General features: G+C 36.4%; 1 protein-coding gene across 1 annotated transcript in view; it reads left to right on the forward strand.

The window, feature by feature from the left end:
- Positions 1-916: 916 nt before the first annotated feature.
- LOC125861980 (uncharacterized) overlaps positions 917-8,655 on the forward strand; it is an 11,079-nt gene continuing 3,340 nt past the window's right edge. Inside the window, exons 1-10 of the mRNA XM_049541935.1 lie at positions 917-1,226; positions 2,580-2,942; positions 3,024-3,249; positions 3,327-3,572; positions 3,677-3,792; positions 4,432-4,530; positions 4,650-4,737; positions 5,285-5,514; positions 6,623-6,807; positions 6,923-7,122. Of these exons, the coding sequence (XP_049397892.1) occupies positions 2,653-2,942; positions 3,024-3,249; positions 3,327-3,572; positions 3,677-3,792; positions 4,432-4,530; positions 4,650-4,737; positions 5,285-5,514; positions 6,623-6,807; positions 6,923-7,122 (1,680 nt within the window). The 5' untranslated portion in view covers positions 917-1,226; positions 2,580-2,652. The remainder of the gene's footprint in view (positions 1,227-2,579; positions 2,943-3,023; positions 3,250-3,326; positions 3,573-3,676; positions 3,793-4,431; positions 4,531-4,649; positions 4,738-5,284; positions 5,515-6,622; positions 6,808-6,922; positions 7,123-8,655) is intronic.

An 8,655-nucleotide genomic window follows, 5' to 3' on the forward strand; every position in this document is an offset into this window, starting at 1 on the left:
AAAGAAAAGGGGATGGGTGGGGTGGGAAAAGAAGAAAGAACTGAAAAATAGTTAATTTTCTTATTTTTGATCTTTTTATTCTATTTTTAAAAAGAAAAAAAATTATTTTCAGTCTAAAATTTGGTCTTTCACGCTCCTTCTATGCGTGACATCACACATTTGTGCCAACTCAATAATTAAGTTGCTACATAAGTTTGGTCAACGGTCCGAAGGGCTTAAAACATAGAGTTTCATTGAGTTTAAGGGTTCAGTTGACAAATAGTTAAGTAAAAGGGTCCAGAATACAAACACATACAAGTAGAAGGATCTATCAGACCATTTCGCCTTTCTTAATAGACGTGTTAAGTTAAAATCTGACAAATAAAAAGAGACAGAGGGAGTATAATCCAAAAGCATTGGATACGATCTTAACAAATACAATGAAAGGCGGGGGTGGGGTAATTGAAGCTATGAAGGTGGGGTGAAGACCATGAGGTGTGTCGGAGGGTGAAGAGAACACAAGTATTGTGAGATGCCACTTGTTGAACTCGTTTTTTTCTACTTTTACTAGAAAAATCATTTTATTCATTTATAAAAAAAACTTATTAATACATATTAAATAATAAGAAAAAACATTACATAACATTCAGAAAAAACAATAACAACAACAAAACAACGCAATCAAAGCACAAAAAACAACAGACAGTAACACAAATCGAAGGATAAGAAACTACATAGACGGAAAAATCGAACACATCCCATTTCTTTCTAGTGGTCTGTGGAGGATTGAATTTGACTTTTAAAACTTACTATAAGGTGAAACTTGACTTCCAATCAAACTTAAGGGGAAAAAATCACAATTTACCAAAGATTCAAGAACAACAGAAAAACATTTCCTTTTTTGCCACTTGTATCAACAAACAACAAATTGGCAAAACTTCAATCCATCTGTCTTTAATCCACAAAGTTCCAAATATAGAAAAATAAAAATTAATTTTTTTTCCCAAATCCCATAAAAAAGATTCAATTTTGTGTAATAATTTGTGTAGTTTGTCCTCAAAAAAGTCAGAGGAATATGCTGTACATGTTCCGTGAAAAAAAAGGTTTCTTGCAGACATCCTCACATAATAAACATTGCTGAGTCGGTTCCTTAATCCAAACATATATTTTATCCCATTTATAAGCAGACCCAAGTTGCTGTTTTTTCTCTTTCTATTTCTGTATTGGCTTTTGTTTCTTAAATTGAGGTACCATTTTCTTCCTGTTTCTGTTTGTAGAATTGTGGGTATTTAGCAGTTTACATTGAAGTTATTGTTTGGTTGTTTGATTGTTCTTTCCTTTTTTATAAGTTGGAATCTTGAAATGTGGAAGTTATATGTTTTTTCAGGGAACCCTAGTTAGTTTTGGATTAAGAATCTTTGAATTTGATTTGGGTGTGGCTTAATAAAGAAAATTGGGGTTGGATTTTCTTTGAATATCTTTCTTTTTCAGTAAAGTTTGAATCTTTATGATGGGGGTGATAAATTTTTCTTGTAAATTATTAGTGGATTGGTTATCTTTGGGAATAGTTTAATTAATGTGATATTTGGTGCACCCAAGGATGTGGCATAGTGGTCAATGAGGTGGGTTTAGAACCTTGAGGTTTGGAGTCCAGTTTCCAGTTTAGGGAAAAGATATTAGGTGATTTTTTCCTGTCCGTCTGAGCTTCAGTTGATAGAGTTATTTGGGAGTTGGTGGGAGGTAGAGGTTTCAGGTGGGAATTAGTCGAAGTGTGCATAAGTTCGCTGGGACACTATGGTTGTGAAATAAAAGGTGATCTTTGGTAGTGCAGCAAATCATTTTTTGGGGGCAGGGTTAAGGTTATGGTTTATGGAGTAGTTTCTTTTGTAGTTTCATGGAGTCTTTTGGTCCTCATAGAATAATTTGCATTTCTAATGTTTTGAAAAAAGAGCAATACATAAATTTCAAACCTGTTAGTTAATTTTTGTTGTTAAGCTTATGTTAAGGTTCAGGTGGGAATAAGGGTAAGTTTAGACTTTAGAGTGCTTCTAATTGTAGAGAATCTGTAATATGCCTTAACAGACAAGTTAGTTACCAGTATTGTAATAGAATGGACACGGTAGAGCTGAACATATAGAGTATTCTTATCACTTTACCCTTCGGGGTGGCCCAATGGTTTGGTCTTGGGACTTGGAGATCTCAAGTTCGAAACCCCTTGCCAGTGAAAGCAAGGGGTTTGCCTTTTGGGTCGATTTGTCGCACAGGGCTTGCCTAGTTGGGGTTACCTCTCCTATGTGGTTTACGAGCAATTGCATAGGAGCGGAGGTTTTACCCTGTGTGCTCCCAAAGGGTAGGTTTCCCTTGTCATAAAAAAGAAGAAGAGAGAATTCTTATCACTTTTATGCTACTATTATTGTGATGTGAGTGGATCAAATTGGTTGAATCTTTCTTGTAAACCTGGCTGAATCCCCCCCCCCTCCTTTTCTTGTGACTAGTTGATTTGAAATAGGGACAATGTATGAATATTGTAAGCTCAATGCATGCTTTAGTTGATTATTCGGATTTAAATCAACCTTCAAATATAGTTCTCTGTTTTGCAGTTGGTTCTTGGGATCTAGAATTAATCAGCTAGAACTCTTATCAAGTAAAGTGGCGTGAATCCAGGGCTGCTTAATGGGGATCGATAAGCAGCCCAGTGGTATTCTTGATACTCTGAAAATGGAGACAGTCAGGACAATATTTCCTTCATATCGCTACCCACACGAGCATTCACGTCATTTTGTGATTGCTGTGGTTGTGGGATGCTTGTTTTTCATATCATCAGATAACATGCACTCACTTATTCAGAAATTCGATATCAAATGGTGGTCTATGTATGCTTGTTTGCTTGGATTCTTTTACTTCTTTTCATCTCCATTTATTGGGAAAACAATTAAACCAAGTTACTCAAATTTCAGTCGCTGGTAAGTCATCTATTTCTATTTATGTCGTAATAACTCATTTGTCAGTAAAATCTAGCTAACAACAGAAATTCCGTTTTTCAGGTACATTGCCTGGATATTAGTGGCAGCTTTATACCACCTTCCAAGTTTTCAATCAATGGGAGTAGATCTAAGGATGAACCTCTCTTTGTTTCTGACGTTATACGTCTCATCCATTTTGTTTCTTCTTGTTTTCCATGTTATATTTATCGGGCTTTGGTATCTTGGACTTGTTGCTCGTGTGGCAGGAAGGAGGCCTGAGATTATGAAAGTCTTTCAAAATTGTGTTGTAAGTTTTGAGAATGCATCTTAACCTCTTACATAAGGTTACTCAGGTCCTTATCTTATTGCTTCATCATCTCTTAGGTTATTAGTATAGCCTGCTGTGTTTTCTATAGCCACTGTGGGAACCTCGCTATAGTAAGGGAAAAGAAATTTGACTGGAGGAATTCTATATGGTTTCCATTTTGGAATAAGGGAGAGGGGAATGCATGGCTTGTGAAATTCATCCGCATGACGGAATTCAAAGATCAAGTTTGCAAATCTTGGTTTGCTCCAGTTGGGTCTGCTAGTGATTACCCATTCTTGTCCAAATGGGTCATCTATGGAGAGGTATTATCTCTCACAATATAAGGGTTTTCATACTTTTCAGCTGAGAGATTTTGAGGACCTTATGCTGCAATTTTCCTTTTAACATTTGAATTTCACCTTTCCAGTTGACTTGCGGCGGCTCATGCGCAGAATCATCAGATGAAATTTCTCCAATCTATTCATTGTGGGCCACTTTTATTGGCCTATATATGGCAAATTTTGTTGTGGAAAGGTCATCCGGGTGAGTAGTTCAATTTTTCTTTCACATGTTAGAGCTTGTTTCCTGTTAAGGTGGATGTGGACGACCCTATATAAGAGGGTTTAGATCTGAATATAAACTATGTTAAGAGTCTTATTCTGGAAAATATCATCATCTTTTGTTCTAGAATAACTTAGGTAATAGATTCTATGCTGGATTAATATGCTGTCAAAATCTACCTACTAGTCAATTAGCTAATGTTCCATAATGGATGAAAGGATTAAGCTTGCCAGCCACCAGGGTTATCTGCTCCCCACTATGGGCTATCTGCTATCGTGGATGTTATATGGTTTACACTTTACTGAGAAAACCTCATATGTTTTTCTCGAGTCACTGTTAAATGCGATATGTCGTGCTTATGCAAACGTGCAACTGGCCTATCTTCATAACATAATTTATTAATTCCTGGCTAATCATCATATTCTTATGCTTTAAATATTATACCTGGTTGGTTCTATTTAAACATATTAATGCTTAATATGGGGAATTTGGTTAGGTTATGAGTATAATTTGTTTAGTTCTAAACTTTAGTTGGCCTGCATAGAGGAGATTGTTAGCACTATTGGCCTTATGTGATATTCCAAGGTCTGATTTTTTGTTCTAATGTGTACTTATCAACAGATGGGCTCTATCACACCCTTTATCACTCAAGGAGTTCGAGAAATTGAAGAAAAAGCAGATGAAACCAGAGTTTTTGGATATGGTTCCTTGGTATTCAGGGTATGCTCTTCACCTGTGTCTCTTTCTGACCCCTTCTTAAACTAGTGGCAACGCAGATCCTTAGGGAAGATAGTTGATTAAATTTCCTTATATAACATCATTATTTACCACAATTACAGGACATCTGCTGATTTGTTCAAGACAGTGTTTGACCTCCTGGTCTCTGTAACTGTATTTGTTGGGCGTTTTGACATGCGCATGATGCAGGTACATTATGATGCTCTGGCTTCATGCTAAAGCATTCAGCTTTCAGTGTGATATTTCTCCTTGTAAAGAATTACTCCCTCCGTTTCAATTTGTTTGTCTTAGTTGGACTTGGCACGGAGTTTAGGAAAATAAAGAATACCTTTGAATACTAAAGATGTGTTAATGTACCAAAATGTCATTTGAATCTTGTGGTCTTAAATATGCCATGTAAGATGTTGGGTGTGGAGAGTTACAAAATGTAGAAAGTGACATCTTTTTGAAACAGACTAACAAACAAAATATAAAAAGAAGGGAGTATAAGATACTTGATTGTGTTGTAAGAACCTTGACTTTTTAAAGGTTAAAGGATATGCGTCTCCTCCTACTTTTAGCAAATCATTTTCTTACGTTCACAAAGAATGATACATATAGGCAGAGTTTTAAGTGGATATACTTTCCTATAATTAAATGTGCAGTGGGAAGTGTAGATAATTATACCTGAATTGAATATTCGCGTAAGAGGATACAAGTAGGTTCACCTTAACATCCTCATCTTTCCCATTGTCAGGCTGCTATGAGCAAGATTGAAGACGGAGCTAAGCAGGATGATCTTTTGTATGATCAGTTTAGTGAAGACGATGGTATCTGGTTTGATTTCATGGCTGATACTGGTGATGGCGGAAATTCCTCCTACACTGTGGCACGCCTTCTTGCTCAACCTTCAATCCACGCCCAAAATAATGATTCCAAGCTTACACTGCCACGTGGACGCCTGCTTCTTATTGGGGGTGACCTTGCGTAAGCTCAGAGTTTTTCTTACAACATTAGTGATTTATGCACTTTACATGAGCAATTCCATGTAATTTTTTCGTATTTTGGCTCATAATAGCATCACCTTATGAGTTAAAGCAGACTTATTATCGAACAGTAACATGCTTACTTCCCATATCATTTGGCTGGGTATAATGTGACCTCTCTTAGATATCTTTTTAATATCTAGGATTAGAATATTGTGCATTGCTGCGGTTTTCACATATTCTTCTTCACTGGTACTTTGATTTACTTCTGCTATTCACTTATTCTGTCTGCTTACCAAGTTCGTGAAAGAATTTTCATGTGTTGAATAGAGTTAGATTCAGACATGAAAAATAATAGTTCAAGCTGGTGATTTGAGCCATTAGTGTCAACTTGTTGATCAACCTAATGTTAGCATATATGTGTGTGTGTGTCGATATGGTGTGCTTTCTTGTGTATCCTAGAGCTGATGGCCGGCGTGGGAGATTTGTGCTAAAATGTTGATTCATCTTCAATTTTGATGACTTCTGTGGTAATGATAAGGTGCTCTGTTGTCTTTGATGATGTTATTCAAAGTAAATGATTATTATGTGCCTGCAAATTGCTAGTCAAAATTGTTGAATCAGTTCATTTCTTATCTTTAAACCACAATATAAGAAGGTACACTTTGCGTGTGCAACAAATGTTATATATACCTAGAATGTATTAACGGAATTACATTAACATGTCAATATTTGATGCTTGAAAATCATTGTGAAGACATGTCTGAAAATAAGTAGGCGTCACATGTCATCCTCAATGCTAACACCAACCCTGGGGCAACCTTTTGTATATAATTAGTGTGAAATGCAATTTATTTCCTCTGCATTGAATGCATAGATGTGCTGTCTAATCATGCTTCTGGGATGTTACCAAGCAGGACTTTTCTCTCTGTAACGTCAGTTCTTTGGCGTCCAAATTGACCCTAGACATTTTGCTTCTTTAAGTTTTCGAGTTTAGAACATGGAAGTGTAATAGGTGTTCAAACTGTGTTAAGTGAGAGTTTAGAACATGGAAGTGTAATAGGTGTTCAAACTGTGTTAAGTGATACTGATTTTTGGCTTTCTTGTAGGTATCCGAACCCATCAGCATTTACGTATGAGAAGCGTTTTTTTCGTCCCTTTGAATATGCTCTTCAGCCTCCAATCTGGTATAAGGAAGACCATATTGCCGTTAAGAAGCCCGAATTACCTTCAGGCGTGACTGAACTCAGGCAGTATGTTGGACCTCAGTGTTTTGTCATCCCCGGAAATCATGGTTAGTCTAGTTTCTAAGCCTGTGGGCTTGTACTTCTGTCTTTCAGTGGAGCAGGGTAGCTCATGTAGGGTTTTATTTGTTGTTTAGTCGAAGTCCTTTTTGTGTACTTGTGCAGACTGGTTTGATGGACTTCAGACTTTCATGAGGTACATTTGTCACAAGAGCTGGTTGGGTGGGTGGTTTATGCCTCAAAAGAAGAGCTATTTTGCCTTGCAGCTTCCTAAGGGGTGGTGGATATTTGGTCTAGATCTTGCTCTACATTCTGATATTGATATATACCAGTTCAAGTTCTTCTCAGAATTAATAAGGGACAAGGTATCTTTTTTGTACTTTCTAGCTACAGTTGTCATATTGCTGCTTATGGAGTCACCTATGTTGCTGGATATGCCAAAATTTGTCTGACTTCTTCAAATGTAGTTCTTAACTGGACGTAACATTTTTGTATAGATGTTGGCTGTCATGGAAAACATCCTGGATCACTAGGTTAAAATGGTAAATGATAATGATTTAAAAAAAAGTTTGTATGGTCTAAGTTGCATGGACTCTTCACTTTCGATGCCCACACCTGCATGGATTCTCCAAAAATACGCTACTTTTGTAGAATCCGACATGCACCCGCTGACATTTATGAAGAGCCCAAGCAATATAGCTTATGGTAGATAATGGTTTTCACATTGCTAAACTGAGCAATGATAGATGGCTAGCTATGAAATTCCATATAGACAATTTTCTTCTGTTTTTGCAGCAACACATTTATGAGTTATATCAGTTTGATTTGTTTCTCAGCCAAGGTCTTGTTATGTCTCTGTTGTTCAGGTTTTCCTTAGCTTTCACATTTGATTGATGTCTGGAAAAAGTGATCAAATTTTTTTGTTCAACTTTCTTGGAATGTAAATGTGTTAAAAGAGTGACCAAGTCTCTTAACTACTTCATGCTATCTTTTATTGTCACATCTAGCTTAGATCTGAGTTCCCCTGACATTTGCATTCTGTTTGGTGGAGGAAAAAGGGAAGGACTGGAGAGGGTAAAAGTGGAATGTGAAATGGAAGTTTAATTATAAGGTGGATATGAGTAAGATGTATCATCTATTTGGCTAAGCTTTTGGGAGGCCAAAAGTCCCTTTTTTAAAAATGTGAAGTGTTTGGCCAAGCGGAGAAAATAAGTGCTTTTGGGGAGTAGCATAAGTTGTTTTTCAAAAGCTAAAAATGCAGCTTTCCCCGAAAGTACTTTTGAGAAAATACACTTAGAAACACTTTTTAAAAGCTTGTCCAATCACTAATTGCTGCTCAAAAGTGCTTTTCAGATTGATTAACCAAACACAAACTGCTTCTCACCAAAATACCTTTTGAAAAAACACTTCTCAAAATATGCTGATTTTAGAAGGTTGGCCAAACAGACTTGATATGGTTGTTAAAAAGAAAGGACTTAAACAAGGAAGAAGAGAAAGTGGAGCAATTTGATGCCTCTCAATATAAGCGTGTCATTCTTGTACTTCTTTGTGGATGTTAAGAAGTAAATGGGAAATGATATCACTGTTTTTTTCAGTAAAAACTGTTAATAAGACTGTCTATATTAACTTGGAAGTTTCAGTTCAAACTTCATTTACGTTATTTTCTGATCTTATTTAAAAAAATTCAAGCTTTTAGTTGAACTTTGAAAAGAGCATGGTGATCGTATTGGATAAGGAGAGAACTAATGATCCATAGATTTGGCGTTTGCAGAATTAGTATGATTCTATAATATTCATTTAGATAGCTGCAGGTGCTTATAGGTTCGTCAAGCCTTACTTGTTGTGTTCTTATAAATTTGTGCATTTACCATGTCTTCTTTTACCCCCCCCCCCCCCCC

This window comes from Solanum stenotomum, chromosome 4 (genome assembly GCF_019186545.1).
Source record: "Solanum stenotomum isolate F172 chromosome 4, ASM1918654v1, whole genome shotgun sequence".
Lineage (NCBI taxonomy): Eukaryota > Viridiplantae > Streptophyta > Magnoliopsida > Solanales > Solanaceae > Solanum > Solanum stenotomum.